Source organism: Hoplias malabaricus, chromosome 2 (genome assembly GCF_029633855.1).
Source record: "Hoplias malabaricus isolate fHopMal1 chromosome 2, fHopMal1.hap1, whole genome shotgun sequence".
Classification (NCBI taxonomy): Eukaryota; Metazoa; Chordata; class Actinopteri; order Characiformes; family Erythrinidae; genus Hoplias; species Hoplias malabaricus.
The window spans coordinates 16,404,745-16,428,201 of record NC_089801.1 but is presented as its reverse complement, the minus strand read 5'-3'; the positions used below and the strand labels follow the sequence as shown (position 1 = coordinate 16,428,201).

Below are 23,457 nucleotides of genomic sequence, written 5' to 3'. Positions count from 1 at the left end.
CTGCTGTAGTAACCCCTGCTGTAGTAATCCCTGATGTAATAACCCCTGCTGTAGTAAACCCCTGCTGTAGTAACCCCTGCTGTAGTAAACCCTGCTCTAGTAACCCCTGATGTAGTAAACACTGCTGTAGGAACCCCTGATGAAGAAAACCCTGCTGTAGTAACCCCTGATGAAGTAAACCCTGCTCTAGTGATCACTGCTGTAACCCCTGCTGTATAAAACCGCTGATAATAAACTCCGCTGTAGTAAACCCTGCTGTAGAAAATCCTGCTGTAGTAATCCCTGATGCAGTAAGCCCTGCTGTAGTAAAACCCTGCTGTAGGAACCCTGCTGTAGTAAACCCCTGCTGTAGTAACCCCTGATGTAGTAAACCCTGCTGTAGTAAAACCCTGTGGTAGTAACCCCTGATGTAGTAAACCCTGCTCTAGTAACCCCTGATGTAGTAAACACTGCTGTAGTAACCCATGATGAAGAAAACCCTGCTGTAGTAAAACCCTGCTGTAGTAACCCCTGATGTAGTAAACCCTCCTCTAGTGATCACTGCTGTAACCCCTGCTGTAGAAAACCCCTGATAGTAAACCCCGCTGTAGTAAACCCTGCTATAGTAACCCCTGATGCAATAAAACCCTGCTGTAGTAATCCCTGCTGTAGTAGCCCCATATGTAGTAAACCCCTGCTGTAGTAACCCCTGATTAAGTAAACCTTGCTGTAGCAAAACCCAGCTGTAGTAACCCCTGCTGTGGTAAACCCTGCTGTAGTAACCCCTGCTGTAGTAATCCCTGATGTAATAACCCCTGCTGTAGTAAACCCCTGCTGTAGTAACCCCTGATGTAGTAAACCATGCTCTAGTAACCCCTGATGTAGTAAACACTGCTGTAGTAACCCCTGATGTAGTAACCCCTGTTGTAGTAATCCCTGGTGACCCCAGGTTTAGGAGGTTTCTGAGATGATCCACTGTAGAGTCCTTTCACAAAAACTCACACAGAGCCCAGCCCACTGCATTCAGCTCTCACCAAACCAAGAGGAGGAGATAAGAGAATGTTTGAGGAACTGAGGCAGAGTCTGAGGGAGCAGCTCATGAGACATCTGTCTTTCTCCAGTGCTCTTAGATATTCTCAGTAGATTTGAAGTTTGTTCTGTCAGAATGTGCACAGCAAGCTGTTCTCGCTGCATTGCTATCTCTCTGTACCTACTGGCCTTCATCTCCATTGTGTGTAACATCATCCTGTTTTTCCCAGGCTGGTCAGTCCAGTACGCCATGAATGGGGAGATCATGAAGGAGGTGAAGTTAATGGGTGGACTGATCGGAGGAGGACTGATGGTGAGTCTAAACAACTCAGCAGCTCTTTGGTTTCTTCTTGTAAAGTTAGCACTGGAGACAGATATTTTAATAACAAAAATAAAAATAACAACAATAAATTCAAATTTATAGTGCCTTTCACAAAACCAAGGATGCTTAACATTGATAAATATTGTAAAACGTAGAGGAAGGTTTTCAGATGAGCTTTAAAGAAAGAGAGGGTAGGGCATTAAGGAAGAGATATTGGGAGTTCCAGAGTTTAGGAACTGTGGCTCTGAAGTACCTGACCCCCAGTGTTGAGAGTCCAACATGAGGGATGGTCAGAAGTCAACAACCTGAGGATCTCAGCAAAATGCAGGCATGACCCCATGAAGGGTTTTGAAAATTAGGAAGAGAAGTGTGTGCCTGATACGGGAAGACACTGATCGGTGAAGCTGATGGAGGATGGGGTGATTTTGAGCAGGTGAGAACCCGAGCAGGTGAATTCTGAATGAACTGAACATATGATTGAATTATCGTCTGTGTGAGTGAGTGTGCATCGATCGTCTGTGTGTGAGTGAGTGTGTGTCGATCGTCTGTGTGTGAGTGAGTGTGCGTCGATCGTCTGTGTGAGTGAGTGTGGTTGATCGTCTGTGTGAGTGTGCGTAGATCGTCTGTGTGAGTGAGTGTGGTTGATCGTCTGTGTGAGTGAGTGTGGTTGATCGTCTTTGTGAGTGAGTGTGGTTGATCGTCTGTGTGAGTGAGTGTGGTTGATCGTCTGTGTGAGTGTGCGTAGATCGTCTGTGTGAGTGAGTGTGGTTGATCGTCTGTGTGAGTGAGTGTGGTTGATCGTCTGTGTGAGTGAGTGTGGTTGATCGTCTGTGTGAGTGAGTGTGGTTGATCGTCTGTGTGAGTGAGTGTGGTTGATCGTCTGTGTGAGTGAGTGTGGTTGATCGTCTGTGTGAGTGAGTGTGGTTGATTGTCTGTGTGAGTGAGTGTGGTTGATCGTCTGTGTGAGTGAGTGTGGTTGATCGTCTGTGTGAGTGAGTGTGGTTGATCGTCTGTGTGAGTGAGTGTGGTTGATCGTCTGTGTGAGTGAGTGTGGTTGATCGTCTGTGTGAGTGAGTGAGTGTGGTTGATAGTCTGTGTGAGTGAGTGTGGTTGATCGTCTGTGTGAGTGAGTGTGGTTGATCGTCTGTGTGAGTGAGTGTGGTTGATCGTCTGTGTGAGTGAGTGTGGTTGATCGTCTGTGTGAGTGAGTGTGGTTGATCGTCTGTGTGAGTGAGTGTGGTTGATCGTCTGTGTGAGTGAGTGTGGTTGATCGTCTGTGTGAGTGAGTGTGGTTGATCGTCTGTGTGAGTGAGTGTGGTTGATCGTCTGTGTGAGTGAGTGTGGTTGATCGTCTGTGTGAGTGAGTGTGCGTAGATCGTCTGTGTGTGAGTGAGTGTGGTTGATCGTCTGTGTGAGTGAGTGTGGTTGATCGTCTGTGTGAGTGAGTGTGCGTAGATCGTCTGTGTGAGTGAGTGTGGTTGATCGTCTGTGTGAGTGAGTGTGGTTGATCGTCTGTGTGAGTGAGTGCGGTTGATCGTCTGTGTGAGTGAGTGTGGTTGATCGTCTGTGTGAGTGAGTGTGGTTGATCGTCTGTGTGAGTGAGTGTGGTTGATTGTCTGTGTGAGTGAGTGTGGTTGATCGTCTGTGTGAGTGAGTGTGGTTGATCGTCTGTGTGAGTGAGTGTGGTTGATCGTCTGTGTGAGTGAATGTGCGTTGATCGTCTGTGTGAGTGAGTGTGCGTAGATCGTCTGTGTGTGAGTGAGTGTGCGTTGATCGTCTGTGTGAGTGAGTGTGGTTGATCGTCTGTGTGAGTGAGTGTGGTTGATCGTCTGTGTGAGTGAGTGTGGTTGATCGTCTGTGTGAGTGAGTGTGGTTGATCGTCTGTGTGAGTGAGTGTGGTTGATCGTCTGTGTGAGTGAGTGTGGTTGATCGTCTGTGTGAGTGAGTGTGGTTGATCGTCTGTGTGAGTGAGTGTGGTTGATCGTCTGTGTGAGTGAGTGTGGTTGATCGTCTGTGTGAGTGAGTGTGGTTGATTGTCTGTGTGAGTGAGTGTGGTTGATCGTCTGTGTGAGTGAGTGTGGTTGATTGTCTGTGTGAGTGAGTGTGGTTGATCGTCTGTGTGAGTGAGTGTGGTTGATCGTCTGTGTGAGTGAGTGTGGTTGATCGTCTGTGTGAGTGAGTGTGGTTGATCGTCTGTGTGAGTGAGTGTGGTTGATTGTCTGTGTGAGTGAGTGTGGTTGATCGTCTGTGTGAGTGAGTGTGCGTAGATCGTCTGTGTGTGAGTGAGTGTGCGTTGATTGTCTGTGTGTGAGTGAGTGTGGTTGATCGTCTGTGTGAGTGAGTGTGCGTAGATTGTCTGTGTGTGAGTGAGTGTGCGTTGATTGTCTGTGTGTGAGTGAGTGTGCGTTGATTGTCTGTGTGTGAGTGAGTGTGGTTGATCGTCTGTGTGAGTGAGTGTGCGTACATTGTCTGTGTGTGAGTGAGTGTGCGTAGATTGTCTGTGTGAGTGAGTGTGGTTGATCGTCTGTGTGTGAGTGAGTGTGGTTGATCGTCTGTGTGAGTGAGTGTGCGTAGATTGTCTGTGTGAGTGAGTGTGGTTGATCGTCTGTGTGAGTGAGTGTGGTTGATCGTCTGTGTGAGTGAGTGTGCGTAGATTGTCTGTGTGAGTGAGTGTGGTTGATCGTCTGTGTGAGTGAGTGTGGTTGATCGTCTGTGTGAGTGTGGTTGATCGTCTGTGTGAGTGAGTGTGGTTGATCGTCTGTGTGAGTGAATGTGCGTTGATCGTCTGTGTGAGTGAGTGTGCGTAGATCGTCTGTGTGTGAGTGAGTGTGCGTTGATCGTCTGTGTGAGTGAGTGTGGTTGATCGTCTGTGTGAGTGAGTGTGCGTAGATCGTCTGTGTGAGTGAGTGTGGTTGATCGTCTGTGTGAGTGAGTGTGGTTGATCGTCTGTGTGAGTGAGTGTGGTTGATCGTCTGTGTGAGTGAGTGTGGTTGATCGTCTGTGTGAGTGAGTGTGGTTGATCGTCTGTGTGAGTGAGTGTGGTTGATCGTCTGTGTGAGTGAGTGTGGTTGATTGTCTGTGTGAGTGAGTGTGGTTGATCGTCTGTGTGAGTGAGTGTGGTTGATCGTCTGTGTGAGTGAGTGTGGTTGATCGTCTGTGTGAGTGAGTGTGGTTGATCGTCTGTGTGAGTGAGTGTGGTTGATCGTCTGTGTGAGTGAGTGTGGTTGATCGTCTGTGTGAGTGAATGTGCGTTGATCGTCTGTGTGAGTGAGTGTGCGTAGATCGTCTGTGTGTGAGTGAGTGTGCGTTGATCGTCTGTGTGAGTGAGTGTGGTTGATCGTCTGTGTGAGTGAGTGTGCGTAGATCGTCTGTGTGAGTGAGTGTGGTTGATCGTCTGTGTGAGTGAGTGTGGTTGATCGTCTGTGTGAGTGAGTGTGGTTGATCGTCTGTGTGAGTGAGTGTGGTTGATCGTCTGTGTGAGTGAATGTGCGTTGATCGTCTGTGTGAGTGAGTGTGCGTAGATCGTCTGTGTGAGTGTGCGTAGATCGTCTGTGTGAGTGAGTGTGGTTGATCGTCTGTGTGAGTGAGTGTGGTTGATCGTCTGTGTGAGTGAGTGTGGTTGATCGTCTGTGTGAGTGAGTGTGGTTGATCGTCTGTGTGAGTGAGTGTGGTTGATCGTCTGTGTGAGTGAGTGTGGTTGATCGTCTGTGTGAGTGAGTGTGGTTGATCGTCTGTGTGAGTGAGTGTGGTTGATCGTCTGTGTGAGTGAGTGTGGTTGATTGTCTGTGTGAGTGAGTGTGGTTGATCGTCTGTGTGAGTGAGTGTGGTTGATCGTCTGTGTGAGTGAGTGTGGTTGATCGTCTGTGTGAGTGAGTGTGGTTGATCGTCTGTGTGAGTGAGTGTGGTTGATCGTCTGTGTGAGTGAGTGTGGTTGATCGTCTGTGTGAGTGAGTGTGGTTGATCGTCTGTGTGAGTGAGTGTGCGTAGATTGTCTGTGTGAGTGAGTGTGGTTGATCGTCTGTGTGTGAGTGAGTGTGGTTGATCGTCTGTGTGAGTGAGTGTGCGTAGATCGTCTGTGTGAGTGAGTGTGGTTGATCGTCTGTGTGAGTGAGTGTGGTTGATCGTCTGTGTGAGTGAGTGTGGTTGATCGTCTGTGTGAGTGAGTGTGGTTGATCGTCTGTGTGAGTGAGTGTGGTTGATCGTCTGTGTGAGTGAATGTGCGTTGATCGTCTGTGTGAGTGAGTGTGCGTAGATCGTCTGTGTGTGAGTGAGTGTGCGTTGATTGTCTGTGTGTGAGTGAGTGTGGTTGATCGTCTGTGTGAGTGAGTGTGGTTGATCGTCTGTGTGAGTGAGTGTGGTTGATCGTCTGTGTGAGTGAGTGTGGTTGATTGTCTGTGTGAGTGAGTGTGGTTGATCGTCTGTGTGAGTGAGTGTGGTTGATCGTCTGTGTGAGTGAGTGTGGTTGATCGTCTGTGTGAGTGAGTGTGGTTGATTGTCTGTGTGAGTGAGTGTGGTTGATCGTCTGTGTGAGTGAGTGTGGTTGATCGTCTGTGTGAGTGAGTGTGGTTGATCGTCTGTGTGAGTGAATGTGCGTTGATCGTCTGTGTGAGTGAGTGTGCGTAGATCGTCTGTGTGTGAGTGAGTGTGCGTTGATCGTCTGTGTGAGTGAGTGTGGTTGATCGTCTGTGTGAGTGAGTGTGCGTAGATCGTCTGTGTGAGTGAGTGTGGTTGATCGTCTGTGTGAGTGAGTGTGGTTGATCGTCTGTGTGAGTGAGTGTGGTTGATCGTCTGTGTGAGTGAGTGTGGTTGATCGTCTGTGTGAGTGAATGTGCGTTGATCGTCTGTGTGAGTGAGTGTGCGTAGATCGTCTGTGTGTGAGTGAGTGTGCGTTGATTGTCTGTGTGTGAGTGAGTGTGGTTGATCGTCTGTGTGTGTGAGTGTGCGTAGATTGTCTGTGTGAGTGAGTGTGCGTTGATTGTCTGTGTGTGAGTGAGTGTGGTTGATCGTCTGTGTGAGTGAGTGTGCGTAGATCGTCTGTGTGTGAGTGAGTGTGGTTGATCGTCTGTGTGAGTGAGTGTGGTTGATCGTCTGTGTGAGTGAATGTGCGTTGATCGTCTGTGTGAGTGAGTGTGCGTAGATCGTCTGTGTGTGAGTGAGTGTGCGTTGATTGTCTGTGTGTGAGTGAGTGTGGTTGATCGTCTGTGTGAGTGAGTGTGCGTAGATCGTCTGTGTGTGAGTGAGTGTGGTTGATCGTCTGTGTGAGTGAGTGTGCGTAGATCGTCTGTGTGAGTGAGTGTGGTTGATCGTCTGTGTGAGTGAGTGTGGTTGATTGTCTGTGTGAGTGAGTGTGGTTGATCGTCTGTGTGAGTGAGTGTGGTTGATCGTCTGTGTGAGTGAGTGTGGTTGATCGTCTGTGTGAGTGAGTGTGGTTGATCGTCTGTGTGAGTGAGTGTGGTTGATTGTCTGTGTGAGTGAGTGTGGTTGATCGTCTGTGTGAGTGAGTGTGGTTGATCGTCTGTGTGAGTGAGTGTGGTTGATCGTCTGTGTGAGTGAGTGTGGTTGATCGTCTGTGTGAGTGAGTGTGGTTGATCGTCTGTGTGAGTGAGTGTGGTTGATCGTCTGTGTGAGTGAATGTGCGTTGATCGTCTGTGTGAGTGAGTGTGCGTAGATCGTCTGTGTGTGAGTGAGTGTGCGTTGATCGTCTGTGTGAGTGAGTGTGGTTGATCGTCTGTGTGAGTGAGTGTGCGTAGATCGTCTGTGTGAGTGAGTGTGGTTGATCGTCTGTGTGAGTGAGTGTGGTTGATCGTCTGTGTGAGTGAGTGTGGTTGATCGTCTGTGTGAGTGAGTGTGGTTGATCGTCTGTGTGAGTGAATGTGCGTTGATCGTCTGTGTGAGTGAGTGTGCGTAGATCGTCTGTGTGAGTGTGCGTAGATCGTCTGTGTGAGTGAGTGTGGTTGATCGTCTGTGTGAGTGAGTGTGGTTGATCGTCTGTGTGAGTGAGTGTGGTTGATCGTCTGTGTGAGTGAGTGTGGTTGATCGTCTGTGTGAGTGAGTGTGGTTGATCGTCTGTGTGAGTGAGTGTGGTTGATCGTCTGTGTGAGTGAGTGTGGTTGATCGTCTGTGTGAGTGAGTGTGGTTGATCGTCTGTGTGAGTGAGTGTGGTTGATTGTCTGTGTGAGTGAGTGTGGTTGATCGTCTGTGTGAGTGAGTGTGGTTGATCGTCTGTGTGAGTGAGTGTGGTTGATCGTCTGTGTGAGTGAGTGTGGTTGATCGTCTGTGTGAGTGAGTGTGGTTGATCGTCTGTGTGAGTGAGTGTGGTTGATCGTCTGTGTGAGTGAGTGTGGTTGATCGTCTGTGTGAGTGAGTGTGCGTAGATTGTCTGTGTGAGTGAGTGTGGTTGATCGTCTGTGTGTGAGTGAGTGTGGTTGATCGTCTGTGTGAGTGAGTGTGCGTAGATCGTCTGTGTGAGTGAGTGTGGTTGATCGTCTGTGTGAGTGAGTGTGGTTGATCGTCTGTGTGAGTGAGTGTGGTTGATCGTCTGTGTGAGTGAGTGTGGTTGATCGTCTGTGTGAGTGAGTGTGGTTGATCGTCTGTGTGAGTGAATGTGCGTTGATCGTCTGTGTGAGTGAGTGTGCGTAGATCGTCTGTGTGTGAGTGAGTGTGCGTTGATTGTCTGTGTGTGAGTGAGTGTGGTTGATCGTCTGTGTGAGTGAGTGTGGTTGATCGTCTGTGTGAGTGAGTGTGGTTGATCGTCTGTGTGAGTGAGTGTGGTTGATTGTCTGTGTGAGTGAGTGTGGTTGATCGTCTGTGTGAGTGAGTGTGGTTGATCGTCTGTGTGAGTGAGTGTGGTTGATCGTCTGTGTGAGTGAGTGTGGTTGATTGTCTGTGTGAGTGAGTGTGGTTGATCGTCTGTGTGAGTGAGTGTGGTTGATCGTCTGTGTGAGTGAGTGTGGTTGATCGTCTGTGTGAGTGAATGTGCGTTGATCGTCTGTGTGAGTGAGTGTGCGTAGATCGTCTGTGTGTGAGTGAGTGTGCGTTGATCGTCTGTGTGAGTGAGTGTGGTTGATCGTCTGTGTGAGTGAGTGTGCGTAGATCGTCTGTGTGAGTGAGTGTGGTTGATCGTCTGTGTGAGTGAGTGTGGTTGATCGTCTGTGTGAGTGAGTGTGGTTGATCGTCTGTGTGAGTGAGTGTGGTTGATCGTCTGTGTGAGTGAATGTGCGTTGATCGTCTGTGTGAGTGAGTGTGCGTAGATCGTCTGTGTGTGAGTGAGTGTGCGTTGATTGTCTGTGTGTGAGTGAGTGTGGTTGATCGTCTGTGTGTGTGAGTGTGCGTAGATTGTCTGTGTGAGTGAGTGTGCGTTGATTGTCTGTGTGTGAGTGAGTGTGGTTGATCGTCTGTGTGAGTGAGTGTGCGTAGATCGTCTGTGTGTGAGTGAGTGTGGTTGATCGTCTGTGTGAGTGAGTGTGGTTGATCGTCTGTGTGAGTGAATGTGCGTTGATCGTCTGTGTGAGTGAGTGTGCGTAGATCGTCTGTGTGTGAGTGAGTGTGCGTTGATTGTCTGTGTGTGAGTGAGTGTGGTTGATCGTCTGTGTGAGTGAGTGTGCGTAGATCGTCTGTGTGTGAGTGAGTGTGGTTGATCGTCTGTGTGAGTGAGTGTGCGTAGATCGTCTGTGTGAGTGAGTGTGGTTGATCGTCTGTGTGAGTGAGTGTGGTTGATCGTCTGTGTGAGTGAGTGTGGTTGATCGTCTGTGTGAGTGAGTGTGGTTGATCGTCTGTGTGAGTGAATGTGCGTTGATCGTCTGTGTGAGTGAGTGTGCGTAGATCGTCTGTGTGTGAGTGAGTGTGCGTTGATTGTCTGTGTGTGAGTGAGTGTGCGTAGATTGTCTGTGTGAGTGAGTGTGGTTGATCGTCTGTGTGAGTGAGTGAGTGTGGTTGATCGTCTGTGTGAGTGAGTGAGTGTGGTTGATCGTCTGTGTGAGTGAGTGTGCGTAGATCATCTGTGTGAGTGAGTGTGGTTGATCGTCTGTGTGAGTGAGTGAGTGTGGTTGATCGTCTGTGTGAGTGAGTGTGCGTAGATTGTCTGTGTGAGTGAGTGTGGTTGATCGTCTGTGTGAGTGAGTGAGTGTGGTTGATCGTCTGTGTGAGTGAGTGTGCGTAGATCGTCTGTGTGAGTGAGTGTGGTTGATCGTCTGTGTGAGTGAGTGTGGTTGATCGTCTGTGTGAGTGAGTGTGGTTGATCGTCTGTGTGAGTGACTGAGCGTTGATTGTCTGTGTGAGTGAGTGTGGTTGATCGTCTGTGTGAGTGAGTGTGGTTGATCGTCTGTGTGAGTGAGTGTGGTTGATCGTCTGTGTGAGTGAGTGTGGTTGATCGTCTGTGTGAGTGAGTGAGCGTTGATTGTCTGTGTGAGTGAGTGTGGTTGATCGTCTGTGTGAGTGAGTGTGGTTGATCGTCTGTGTGAGTGAGTGTGCCTTGATAGTCTGTGTGAGTGAGTGTGCGTTGATCGTCTGTGTGAGTGAGTGTGGTTGATCGTCTGTGTGAGTGAGTGTGGTTGATAGTCTGTGTGAGTGAGTGTGCGTTGATCGTCTGTGTGTGTGAGTGTGCGTTGATCGTCTGTGTGTGTGGGTGTGCGTTGATCACGTGTGTGTGTGTGTGTGTGTGAGTGTGCGTTGATCGTGTGTTTGTGTGTGTGGTGACCATCTGTGTGTGTGTGAGAGTGTGTGGTGACCATATGTGAGTGTGTTAACCATCTGTGTGAGTGTGTGGTCTGTATGTGTATATACTGTTTTTGTGAGTGTGTGTTCTGCTTCTCTGTGAGTGTTGACCATCTCTTTGCGTGTGTTGAGTGTCAGTGTGTGTAGCAGCCGTGTAAGTGTAAGTGTAAGTGTGTGTGTGTGTGTGTGAGATGAGCTTCCAGTACCTGACTGAGATTGGGGGAAGCAGGAGGAGAGTGACTGTCCTTTGTTTATCGCCCTGTTTCTCAGGTGCTGTGTCCTGCTCTGTTTATTCACCTGACTGGGAAGCATGGCTGCTGTGGAAATCGCTGTGGGGTGAGTCTCAAATCAAATATATTGCCTACAAAGTGCACACTTCAGGAGTACCTACCCTAACCTATGTCGTGAGATCATAATCAAAAGGGTTATTTTACTATTAAAATTCCATATCATCGCTGTCCAATTAAAAACATGTTTCTCCAAAACAGTAACTTTACAGAAGAAAAAACCTTAACTTTCAGTGGACGTCTATTGGTCCAATCATCATGTTATTTCCAGGGCAGCTGCTGTGTTCCAATGATGTAGTAAACTAAAACATTCATAAACACAGAGAGGTTTTTATTTGGACAGCGACTATACAAACTGTGAGTTTGTCCTGGGAATGGGTCTGTGAGTTTGACCTGGGGAGGGACTCTGAGTTTGTCCCGGGGGGTGATGGTGTGTCTGACCTGGGGAGGGGACAGCAGGTCTGACCTGGGAAAAGGATGGAGTGTTTGATCAGGGGAGGGGATGACAGGTCTGACCTGTGGAGGAGACTGTGAGTTTGACCTGGGGAGGAGACTGTGAGTTTGACCTGGGGAGGAGACTGTGAGTTTGACCTGGGGAGGGACTGTGAGTTTGACCTGGGGACAGAACTGAGGGTTTGACCTGGGACGGAACTGAGGGTTTGACCTGGGGAGGGGACTGTGAGTTTGACCTGGGGAGGGGACAGTGGGTCTGACCTAGGGAGAGACTGTGAGTTTGACCTGGGGAAGGGACTGTGGGTCTGACCTGGGGAGGGGACTGTGAGTTTGACCTGGGGAGGGAACTGAGGGTTTGACCTGGTGAGGGGACTGTGAGTTTGACCTAGCGAGGGGACAGTGAGTTTGACCTGGGGAGGAAGAGTGGGTCTGATCTGGGCAGGGACGGTGGGTCTGACCTGGGAAGGGACTATGGCTTTAACCTGGGGAGGGCACTGTGGGTTTCACCTGGGGAGGGGACTGTGGGTTTCACCTGGGGAGGGGACTGTGGGTTTCACCTGGGGAGGGGACTGTGGGCTTGACCTGGGGAGGGACGGCAGGGCTGACCTGGTGAAGGGAGGGAGTGCTTGATCGGGGAGGTGACAGTGGGTCTGACCTGGGAAAAGGAGGGAGTGTTTGATTGGGGGAGGGGACGGCAGGGCTGACCTGGGGAGGGGACTGAGGGTTTGACCAGGGGAGGGGACTGTGAGTTTGACCTGGGGAGGGACGGCAGGGCTGACCTGGGGAAGGGAGGGAGTGGTTGATCGGAGGAGGGGACGGCAGGGCTGACCTGGGGAAAGGAGGGAGTGTTTGATCGGGGGAGGGGACGGCAGGGCTGACCTGGGGAAGAGAGGGAGAGTTTGATCGGGGGAGGGGACGGCAGGGCTGAGCTGGGGAGGGACGGGGGGTCTGACCTGGGGAGGGACTGTGGGTTTGACCTGAGGAGGGGAATGAGGGTTTGACCTGAGGAGGGATGGCAGGGCTGACCTGGGGAAGGGAGGGAGTGTTTGATTGGGGGAGGGGATGGTGGGTCTGACCTGGGGAAGGGAGGGAGTGTTTGATCGGGGAGGGGACGGCAGGGCTGACCTGAGGAAAGGAGGGAGTGTTTGATCGGGGGAGGGGACAGTGGGTCTGACCTATGGAAGGGAGGTACTGTTTGATCGGGGGAGGGGACGGCAGGGCTGACCTGGTGAAGGGAGGGAGTGCTTGATCGGGGAGGTGACAGTGGGTCTGACCTGGGAAAAGGAGGGAGTGTTTGATTGGGGGAGGGGACGGCAGGGCTGACCTGGGGAGGGGACTGAGGGTTTGACCAGGGGAGGGGACTGTGAGTTTGACCTGGGGAGGGACGGCAGGGCTGACCTGGGGAAGGGAGGGAGTGTTTGATCGGAGGAGGGGACGGCAGGGCTGACCTGGGGAAAGGAGGGAGTGTTTGATCGGGGGAGGGGACGGCAGGGCTGACCTGGGGAAGAGAGGGAGAGTTTGATCGGGGGAGGGGACGGCAGGGCTGAGCTGGGGAGGGACGGGGGGTCTGACCTGGGGAGGGACTGTGGGTTTGACCTGAGGAGGGGAATGAGGGTTTGACCTGAGGAGGGACGGCAGGGCTTACCTGGGGAAGGGAGGGAGTGTTTGATTGGGGGAGGGGATGGTGGGTCTGACCTGGGGAAGGGAGGGAGTGTTTGATCGGGGAGGGGACGGCAGGGCTGACCTGAGGAAAGGAGGGAGTGTTTGATCGGGGGAGGGGACAGTGGGTCTGACCTATGGAAGGGAGGTACTGTTTGATCGGGGGAGGGGACGGCAGGGCTGACCTGGGGAAGGGAGGGAGTGTTTGATTGGGGGAGGGGACGGCAGGGCTGACCTGGGGAAGGGAGGGAGTGTTTGATTGGGGATGGGCACAGCGGGCCTGATCTGGGGAAGGGAGGGAGTGTTTGATCAGGGGAGGGGATGGCAGGGCAGACCTGGGGAATAGAGGGACTGTTTGATCGGGGGAGGGGACAGTGTGTCTGACCTGGGGAAGGGAGGGAGTGTTTGATCGGGGGAGAGGACGACAGGTCTGACCTGGGGAAAGGGAGAGAGTGTTTGATCGGGGGAGGGGACGGCAGGGCTAAACTTGGGAGGGGGTGACAGCAGGGTACACTGTGGTGAAGACATTCCAGATGTTTGATGATTTGCTGTGTAATTATAAATTCTGTGTTTGTGTGTGTGTGTGTGTGTGTGTGTGTGTGTGTGTGTGTGTGCTAGATGTGTGTGTCGATCCTGTTTGCTTTGCTGGGTGTAGCTGGAGCACTCTACAGTTTTGTGGTGGCTCTGTGGGGACTCCTTTTGTGTAAAGCCAAGCATGAGTATAGTCATTACCTCAGGTGAGTCACAGTATAGTACAGGAGAATCAGTGGTCACTAACTGAACACCACACATACTTCATATAAACTAACTCTCTCTCTCACTGACTCCAGTTCTGATAGTGTCATGACAGACACAGACTGGTGCACGAAGATGAAGCACTTTAACACAGCTCTGTTCTCCATTCTGCTGGTGACCAGTGTCCTGGAGTTCCTCCTGTGTGTCACCCAGATGATCAACGGCCTCTTCGGCTGCATCTGTGGAACCTGCAAAAATACAGGGGTGAGAGAGACAGACACACACACACACACACACACACACACACACACAGAGAGAGAGAGAGAGAGAGAGAGAGAAAAGGCAGAAGGTCTGGGACTACATCAGTGCAAACACACCTTAACTGAACAGATTTATCCTTTTCATTTGTGTGTGTGTGTGTGTTATGTTGTGTATATTGGGCTTATGTTATAGTGTGTGTACCGTCTGTGTGTTTGTTATGTTGTGTATATTGGGTTTATGTTATATTGTGTGTACCGTATGTGTGTGTGTGTGTTATGTTGTGTATATTGGGTTTATGTTATAGTGTGTGTACCATGTGTGTGCATGTTATGTTGTGTATATTGGATTTATGCTATAGTGTGTGTACCATGTGTGTGCATGTTATGTTGTGTACATTGGATTTATGTTATAGTGTGTGTACCATGTGTGTGTGTTACGTTGTGTATATTGGGTTTATGTTCTAGTGTGTGTATATGTTATGTTGTGTATATTGGGTTTATGTTATAGTGTGTGTACCGTGTGTGTATGTTATGTTGTGTATATTGGGTTTATGTTATAGTGTGTGTACCGTGTGTGTATGTTATGTTGTGTATATTGGATATATGTTATAGTGTGTGTACCGTGTGTGTGTGTGTGTTATGTTGTGTATAGTGGGTTTATGTTATAGTGTGTGTACCGTGTGTGTGTGTGTGTGTTATGTTGTGTATATTGGATTTATGTTATAGTGTGTGTACCATGTGTGTGCATGTTATGTTGTGTATATTGGGTTTATGTTATAGTGTGTGTACCGTGTGTGTGTGTGTTATGTTGTGTATATTGGGTTTATGTTATAGTGTGTGTACCGAGTGAGCGTTGATCGTCTGTGTGTGAGTGTGTGTTGATCGCCTATGTGTGAGTGAGTGTGCGTTGATCGCCTGTGTATGAGTGTGTGTTGATCGTCTGTGTGCATGTGAGTGTGCATTGATCATCTGTGTGTGAGTGGGTGTGCGTTTATCGTCTGTGTGAGTGTGAGTGTGCGTTGATCGTCTGTGTGTGTGTGAGTGTGTGTTGATCATCTGTGTGTGTATGTGAGTGTGCGTTGATCGTCTGTGTGAGTGAGTGTGCATTGATCGCCTGTGTGTGAGTGTGCGTGCGTCGATCGTCTGTGTGTGTGAGTGTGCGTTGATCGTCTGTGTGTGAGTGAGTGTGCGTCGATCGTCTGTGTGAGTGAGTGTGAGTCGATCGTCTGTGTGAGTGAGTGCGAGTCGATCGTCTGTGTGTGTGTGTGTGTGTGAGTGTCCGTTGATCGTCTGTGTGAGTGAGTGTGAGTCGATCGTCTGCGTGAGTGAGTGTGCGTTGATCGTCTGTGTGTGAGTGAGTGTGCGTTGATCATCTGTGTGAGTGAGTGAGCGTTGATCGTCTATGTGAGTGAGCGACCGTTGATCGTCTGTGTGAGTGAGCGACCGTTGATCGTCTGTGTGAGTGAGTGAGCGTTGATCGTCTATGTGAGTGAGCGAGTGTTGATCGTCTGTGTGAGTGAGCGTTGATCGTCTGTGTGTGAGTGTGTGTTGATCGCCTGTGTGTGAGTGAGTGTGCGTTGATCACCTGTGTGTGAGTGTGTGTTGATCGCCTGTGTGTAAGTGAGTGTGCGTTGATCGCCTGTGTGTGAGTGTGCGTTGATTGCCTGTGTGTGAGTGTGTGTTGATCGTCTGTGTGCATCTGAGTGTGCGTTGATCATCTGTGTGTGAGTGGGTGTGCGTTTATCGTCTGTGTGAGTGTGAGTGTGCGTTGATCGTCTGTGTGAGTGAGTGTGCGTTGATCGTCTGTGTGTGAGTGTGTGTTGATCATCTGTGTGTGAGTGTGTGTTGATCATCTGTGTGTGTGTGTGAGTGTGCGTTGATCGTCTGTGTGAGTGAGTGTGCATTGATCCCCTGTGTGTGAGTGTGCGTGCATCGATCGTCTGTGTGTGTGAGTGTGCGTTGATCGTCTGTGTGAGTGAGTGTGAGTCGATCGTCTGCATGAGTGAGTGTGCGTTGATCGTCTGTGTGAGTGAGTGTGCGTTGATCGTCTGCATGAGTGAGTGAGCGTCGATCGTCTGTGAGTGAGTGTGCGTTGATCGTCTGTGTGAGTGTGCGTTGATCGTCTGTGTGTGAGTGTGCGTTGATCGTCTGTGTGAGTGAGTGTGCGTTGATCGTCTGTGTGTGAGTGTGCGTTGATCGTCTGTGTGAGTGAGTGTGCGGTGATCGTCTGTGTGAGTGAGTGTGCATTGATCGTCTGTGTGTGAGTGAGTGTGCATTGATCGTCTGTGTGAGTGACTGAGCGTTGATCGTCTGTGTGAGTGAGCGAGCGTTGATCGTCTGTGTGAGTGAGTGTGCGTTGATCGCCTGTGTGTGAGTGTGTGTTGATCGTCTGTGTGCATGTGAGTGTGCGTTGATCATCTGTGTGAGTGAGTGTGCGTCGATCGTCTGTGTGTGAGTGAGTGTGCGTTGATCGCCTGTGTGTGAGTGTGCGTTGATTGCCTGTGTGTGAGTGTGTGTTGATCGTCTGTGTGCATGTGAGTGTGCGTTGATCATCTGTGTGTGAGTGGGTGTGCGTTTATCGTCTGTGTGAGTGTGAGTGTGCGTTGATCGTCTGTGTGAGTGAGTGTGCGTTGATCGTCTGTGTGTGAGTGTGTGTTGATCATCTGTGTGTGTGTGTGTGAGTGTGCGTTGATCGTCTGTGTGAGTGAGTGTGCATTGATCCCCTGTGTGTGAGTGTGCGTGCATCGATCGTCTGTGTGTGTGAGTGTGCGTTGATCGTCTGTGTGAGTGAGTGTGAGTCGATCGTCTGCGTGAGTGAGTGTGCGTTGATCGTCTGTGTGAGTGAGTGTGCGTTGATCGTCTGCATGAGTGAGTGAGCGTCGATCATCTGTGAGTGAGTGTGCGTTGATCGTCTGTGTGAGTGTGCGTTGATCGTCTGTGTGTGAGTGTGCGTTGATCGTCTGTGTGAGTGAGTGTGCGTTGATCGTCTGTGTGTGAGTGTGCGTTGATCATCTGTATGAGTGAGTGTGCGGTGATCGTCTGTGTGAGTGAGTGTGCATTGATCGTCTGTGTGTGAGTGAGTGTGCATTGATCGTCTGTGTGAGTGACTGAGCGTTGATCGTCTGTGTGAGTGAGCGAGCGTTGATCGTCTGTGTGAGTGAGTGAGCGTTGATCGTCTGTGTGAGTGAGTGTGTGTTGATAGTCTGTGTGAGTGTGCGTTGATCGTCTGTGTGTGAGTGTGCGTTGATCGTCTGTGTGTGAGTGTGCGTTGATCGTCTGTGTGTGAGTGTGCGTGCGTTGATCGTTTGTGTGAGTGAGTGTGCGTTGATCGTCTGTGTGAGTGAGTGTGCGTTGATCGTCTGTGTGTGAGTGAGTGTGAGTCGATCGTCTGGGTGAGTGAGTGCGAGTCGATCGTTTGTGTGTGTGTGTGTGAGTGTCCGTTGATCGTCTGTGTGAGTAAGTGTGAGTAGATCGTCTGTGTGTGTGTGTGAGTGTGCGTTGATCTTCTGCGTGTGAGTGAGTGTGCCTTGATCGTCTGTGTGAGTGAGTGCGAGTCGATCGTCTGTGTGTGTGTGAGTGTCCGTTGATCGTCTGTATGTGTGTGTGTGTGTGTGTGTGTGAGTGTCCGTTGATCGTCTGTGTGAGTGAGTGTGAGTCAGTCGTCTGTGTGTGTGTGTGAGTGTGCGTTGATCGTCTGCGTGTGAGTGAGTGTGCGTTGATCTTCTGTGTGAGTGTGCGTTGATCGTCTGTGTGAGTGAGTGTGCGTTGATCGTCTTTGTGAGTGAGTGTGCGTTGATCGTCTGTGTGTGAGTGAGTGTGCGTTGATCATCTGTGTGAGTGAGTGAGCGTTGATCATCTGTGTGAGTGAGTGAGCGTTGATCGTCTATGTGAGTGAGCGAGCGTTGATCGTCTGTGTGAGTGAGCGTTGATCGTCTGTGTGAGTGAGCGAGCGTTGATCGTCTGTGTGAGTGAGCGAGCGTTGATCGTCTGTGTGAGTGAGCGAGCGTTGATCGTCTGTGTGAGTGAGCGTTGATCGTCTGTGTGTGAGTGTGTGTTGATCGCCTGTGTGTGAGTGAGTGTGCGTTGATCGCCTGTGTGTGAGTGTGTGTTGATCGTCTGTGTGCATGTGAGTGTGCGTTGATCATCTGTGTGTGAGTGGGTGTGCGTTTATCGTCTGTGTGAGAGTGAGTGTGCATCGATCGTCTGTGTGTGAGTGAGTTTGCATTGCTCATATATGTGTGAGTGTGCGTTGATCGTCTGTGTGAGTGAGTGTGCATTGATCGCCTGTGTGTGATTGTGCGTTTATCGTCTGTGTGTATGTGAGTGTGCATTGATTGTCTGTGTGTGAGTGAGTGTGCGTCGATCGTCTCTGTGTGTGAGTGTGGGTTGATCATCTGTGTGTGTGTGAGTGTGTGTTGATCATCTGTGTGTGTGTGTGAGTGTGCGTTGATCATCTGTGTGAGTGAGTGTGCATTGATCGCCTGTGTGTGAGTGAGTGTGCGTCGATCATCTGTGTGTGTGAGTGTGCGTTGATCGTCTGTGTGTGAGTGAGTGTGCGCCGATCGTCTGTGTCAGTGAGTGTGAGTCGATCGTCTGTGTGAGTGAGTGCGAGTCAATCGTCTGTGTGTGTGTGTGTGTGTGAGTGTCCGTTGATCGTCTGTGTGAGTGAGTGTGAGTCGATCGTCTGCGTGAGTGAGTGTGCGTTGATCGTCTGTGTGAGTGAGTGTGCGTTGATCGTCTGCGTGAGTGAGTGAGCGTTGATCGTCTGTGTGAGTGAGTGTGTGTTGATAGTCTGTGTGAGTGTGCGTTGATCGTCTGTGTGTGAGTGTGCGTTGATCGTCTGTGTGTGAGTGTGTGTTGATCGCCTGTGTGTGAGTGAGTGTGCGTTGATCACCTGTGTGTGAGTGTGTGTTGATCGCCTGTGTGTAAGTGAGTGTGCGTTGATCGCCTGTGTGTGAGTGTGCGTTGATTGCCTGTGTGTGAGTGTGTGTTGATCGTCTGTGTGCATGTGAGTGTGCGTTGATCATCTGTGTGTGAGTGGGTGTGCGTTTATCGTCTGTGTGAGTGTGCGTTGATCGTCTGTGTGAGTGAGTGTGCGTTGATCGTCTGTGTGTGAGTGTGTGTTGATCATCTGTGTGTGAGTGTGTGTTGATCATCTGTGTGTGTGTGTGAGTGTGCGTTGATCGTCTGTGTGAGTGAGTGTGCATTGATCCCCTGTGTGTGAGTGTGCGTGCATCGATCGTCTGTGTGAGTGAGTGTGAGTCGATTGTCTGCGTGAGTGAGTGTGCGTTGATCGTCTGTGTGAGTGAGTGTGCGTTGATCGTCTGCATGAGTGAGTGAGCGTCGATCGTCTGTGAGTGAGTGTGCGTTGATCGTCTGTGTGAGTGTGCGTTGATCGTCTGTGTGTGAGTGTGCGTTGATCGTCTGTGTGAGTGAGTGTGCGTTGATCGCCTGTGTGTGAGTGTGTGTTGATCGTCTGTGTGCATGTGAGTGTGCGTTGATCATCTGTGTGAGTGAGTGTGCGTCGATCGTCTGTGTGTGAGTGAGTGTGCGTTGATCGCCTGTGTGTGAGTGTGCGTTGATTGCCTGTGTGTGAGTGTGTGTTGATCGTCTGTGTGCATGTGAGTGTGCGTTGATCGTCTGTGTGAGTGAGTGTGCGTTGATCGTCTGTGTGTGAGTGTGCGTTGATCATCTGTATGAGTGAGTGTGCGGTGATCGTCTGTGTGAGTGAGTGTGCATTGATCGTCTGTGTGTGAGTGAGTGTGCATTGATCGTCTGTGTGAGTGACTGAGCGTTGATCGTCTGTGTGAGTGAGCGAGCGTTGATCGTCTGTGGGAGATGATTGAGCGTTGATCGTCTGTGTGAGTGAGTGTGTGTTGATAGTCTGTGTGAGTGTGCGTTGATCGTCTGTGTGTGAGTGTGCGTTGATCGTCTGTGTGTGAGTGTGCGTTGATCGTCTGTGTGTGAGTGTGCGTGCGTTGATCGTTTGTGTGAGTGAGTGTGCGTTGATCGTCTGTGTGAGTGAGTGTGCGTTGATCGTCTGTGTGTGAGTGAGTGTGAGTCGATCGTCTGGGTGAGTGAGTGCGAGTCGATCGTTTGTGTGTGTGTGTGTGAGTGTCCGTTGATCGTCTGTGTGAGTAAGTGTGAGTCGATCGTCTGTGTGTGTGTGTGAGTGTGCGTTGATCATCTGCGTGTGAGTGAGTGTGCCTTGATCGTCTGTGTGAGTGAGTGCGAGTCGATCGTCTGTGTGTGTGTGAGTGTCCGTTGATCGTCTGTATGTGTGTGTGTGTGTGTGTGTGAGTGTCCGTTGATCGTCTGTGTGAGTGAGTGTGAGTCAATCGTCTGCGTGTGAGTGAGTGTGCGTTGATCTTCTGTGTGAGTGTGCGTTGATCGTCTGTGTGAGTGAGTGTGCGTTGATCGTCTTTGTGAGTGAGTGTGCGTTGATCGTCTGTGTGTGAGTGAGTGTGCGTTGATCATCTGTGTGAGTGAGTGAGCGTTGATCATCTGTGTGAGTGAGTGAGCGTTGATCGTCTATGTGAGTGAGCGAGCGTTGATCGTCTGTGTGAGTGAGCGTTGATCGTCTGTGTGAGTGAGCGAGCGTTGATCGTCTGTGTGAGTGAGCGAGCGTTGATCGTCTGTGTGAGTGAGCGAGCGTTGATCGTCTGTGTGAGTGAGCGTTGATCGTCTGTGTGAGTGAGCGTTGATCGTCTGTGTGTGAGTGTGTGTTGATCGCCTGTGTGTGAGTGAGTGTGCGTTGATCGCCTGTGTGTGAGTGTGTGTTGATCGTCTGTGTGCATGTGAGTGTGCGTTGATCATCTGTGTGTGAGTGGGTGTGCGTTTATCGTCTGTGTGAGAGTGAGTGTGCATCGATCGTCTGTGTGTGAGTGAGTTTGCATTGCTCATATATGTGTGAGTGTGCGTTGATCGTCTGTGTGAGTGAGTGTGCATTGATCGCCTGTGTGTGATTGTGCGTTTATCGTCTGTGTGTAAGTGAGTGTGCATTGATTGTCTGTGTGTGAGTGAGTGTGCGTCGATCGTCTCTGTGTGTGAGTGTGGGTTGATCATCTGTGTGTGTGTGAGTGTGTGTTGATCATCTGTGTGTGTGTGTGAGTGTGCGTTGATCATCTGTGTGAGTGAGTGTGCATTGATCGCCTGTGTGTGAGTGAGTGTGCGTCGATCATCTGTGTGTGTGAGTGTGCGTTGATCGTCTGTGTGTGAGTGAGTGTGCGCCGATCGTCTGTGTCAGTGAGTGTGAGTCGATCGTCTGTGTGAGTGAGTGCGAGTCAATCGTCTGTGTGTGTGTGTGTGTGTGTGAGTGTCCGTTGATCGTCTGTGTGAGTGAGTGTGAGTCGATCGTCTGCGTGAGTGAGTGTGCGTTGATCGTCTGTGTGAGTGAGTGTGCGTTGATCGTCTGCGTGAGTGAGTGAGCGTTGATCGTCTGTGTGAGTGAGTGTGTGTTGATAGTCTGTGTGAGTGTGCGTTGATCGTCTGTGTGAGTGTGCGTTGATCGTCTGTGTGTGAGTGTGCGTTGATCGTCTGTGTGTGAGTGTGTGTTGATCGCCTGTGTGTGAGTGAGTGTGCGTTGATCACCTGTGTGTGAGTGTGTGTTGATCGCCTGTGTGTAAGTGAGTGTGCGTTGATCGCCTGTGTGTGAGTGTGCGTTGATTGCCTGTGTGTGAGTGTGTGTTGATCGTCTGTGTGCATGTGAGTGTGCGTTGATCATCTGTGTGTGAGTGGGTGTGCGTTTATCGTCTGTGTGAGTGTGAGTGTGCGTTGATCGTCTGTGTGAGTGAGTGTGCGTTGATCGTCTGTGTGTGAGTGTGTGTTGATCATCTGTGTGTGAGTGTGTGTTGATCATCTGTGTGTGTGTGTGAGTGTGCGTTGATCGTCTGTGTGAGTGAGTGTGCATTGATCCCCTGTGTGTGAGTGTGCGTGCATCGATCGTCTGTATGTGTGAGTGTGCGTTGATCGTCTGTGTGAGTGAGTGTGCGTTGATCGTCTGCGTGAGTGAGTGTGCGTTGATCGTCTGTGTGAGTGAGTGTGCGTTGATCGTCTGCATGAGTGAGTGAGCGTCGATCGTCTGTGAGTGAGTGAGCGTCGATCGTCTGTGAGTGAGTGTGCGTCGATCGTCTGTGAGTGAGTGTGCGTCGATCGTCTGTGTGAGTGTGCGTTGATCGTCTGTGTGTGAGTGTGCGTTGATCGTCTGTGTGTGAGTGTGCGTTGATCGTCTGTGTGAGTGAGTGTGCGTTGATCGTCTGTGTGTGAGTGTGCGTTGATCGTCTGTGTGTGAGTGTGCGTTGATCGTCTGTGTGAGTGAGTGTGCATTGATCGTCTGTGTGTGAGTGAGTGTGCATTGATCGTCTGTGTGAGTGACTGAGCGTTGATCGTCTGTGTGAGTGAGCGAGCGTTGATCGTCTGTGTGTGAGTGTGTGTTGATCGCCTATGTGTGAGTGAGTGTGCGTTGATCGCCTGTGTGTGAGTGTGTGTTGATCGTCTGTGTGCATGTGAGTGTGCGTTGATCATCTGTGTGAGTGAGTGTGCGTCGATCGTCTGTGTGTGAGTGAGTGTGCGTTGATCGCCTGTGTGTGAGTGTGCGTTGATCGCCTGTGTGTGAGTGTGCGTTGATCATCTGTGTGTGAGTGGGTGTGCGTTTATCGTCTGTGTGAGTGTGAGTGTGCGTTGATCGTCTGTGTGAGTGAGTGTGCGTTGATCGTCTGTGTGTGAGTGTGTGTTGATCATCTGTGTGTGTGTGTGTGAGTGTGCGTTGATCGTCTGTGTGAGTGAGTGTGCATTGATCCCCTGTGTGTGAGTGTGCGTGCATCGATCGTCTGTGTGTGTGAGTGTGCGTTGATCGTCTGTGTGAGTGAGTGTGAGTCGATCGTCTGCGTGAGTGAGTGTGCGTTGATCGTCTGTGTGAGTGAGTGTGCGTTGATCGTCTGCATGAGTGAGTGAGCGTCGATCATCTGTGAGTGAGTGTGCGTTGATCGTCTGTGTGAGTGTGCGTTGATCGTCTGTGTGAGTGTGCGTTGATCGTCTGTGTGAGTGAGTGTGCGTTGATCGTCTGTGTGTGAGTGTGCGTTGATCATCTGTATGAGTGAGTGTGCGGTGATCGTCTGTGTGAGTGAGTGTGCATTGATCGTCTGTGTGTGAGTGAGTGTGCATTGATCGTCTGTGTGAGTGACTGAGCGTTGATCGTCTGTGTGAGTGAGCGAGCGTTGATCGTCTGTGTGAGTGAGCGAGCGTTGATCGTCTGTGTGAGTGAGTGTGTGTTGATAGTCTGTGTGAGTGTGCGTTGATCGTCTGTGTGTGAGTGTGCGTTGATCATCTGTATGAGTGAGTGTGCGGTGATCGTCTGTGTGAGTGAGTGTGCATTGATCGTCTGTGTGTGAGTGAGTGTGCATTGATCGTCTGTGTGAGTGACTGAGCGTTGATCGTCTGTGTGAGTGAGCGAGCGTTGATCGTCTGTGTGAGTGAGCGAGCGTTGATCGTCTGTGTGAGTGAGCGAGCGTTGATCGTCTGTGTGAGTGAGCGAGCGTTGATCGTCTGTGTGAGTGAGCGAGCGTTGATCGTCTGTGTGTGAGTGTGTGTTGATCGCCTATGTGTGAGTGAGTGTGCGTTGATCGCCTGTGTGTGAGTGTGTGTTGATCGTCTGTGTGCATGTGAGTGTGCGTTGATCATCTGTGTGAGTGAGTGTGCGTCGATCGTCTGTGTGTGAGTGTGCGTTGATCGTCTGTGTGACTGAGTGTGCGTTGATTGTCTGTGTGTGAGTGTGTGTTGATAGTCTGTGTGTGTGAGTGTGATGTGCACACCCAGGAATTTGGTGTGCTGATCTGGGGAAGGGAGGGAGTGTTTGATCGGGGGAGGGGACGGCAGGGTGCACTGTGGTGAAGACATTCCAGAGGTTTGATGATTTGCTGTGTAATTACAAATTGTGTGTGTGTGAGTGTGTGTTGATCGAGTGTGAGTGAGTGTGCGTTGATAGTCTGTCTGTGAGTGAGTGTGCGTTGATAGTCTGTGTGTG

General features: G+C 50.5%; 1 protein-coding gene across 1 annotated transcript in view; it reads left to right on the top strand.

Annotated features, from left to right (window-relative positions):
• The first annotated feature begins 1,144 nt into the window (after window positions 1-1,144).
• The window catches only part of LOC136675905 (transmembrane 4 L6 family member 1-like), a 31,206-nt gene continuing 8,893 nt past the window's right edge, over window positions 1,145-23,457 (top strand). The window contains exons 1-4 of the mRNA XM_066652710.1: window positions 1,145-1,321; window positions 10,313-10,378; window positions 13,060-13,178; window positions 13,281-13,440. Coding sequence (XP_066508807.1) covers window positions 1,145-1,321; window positions 10,313-10,378; window positions 13,060-13,178; window positions 13,281-13,440 — 522 coding nt within the window. The remainder of the gene's footprint in view (window positions 1,322-10,312; window positions 10,379-13,059; window positions 13,179-13,280; window positions 13,441-23,457) is intronic.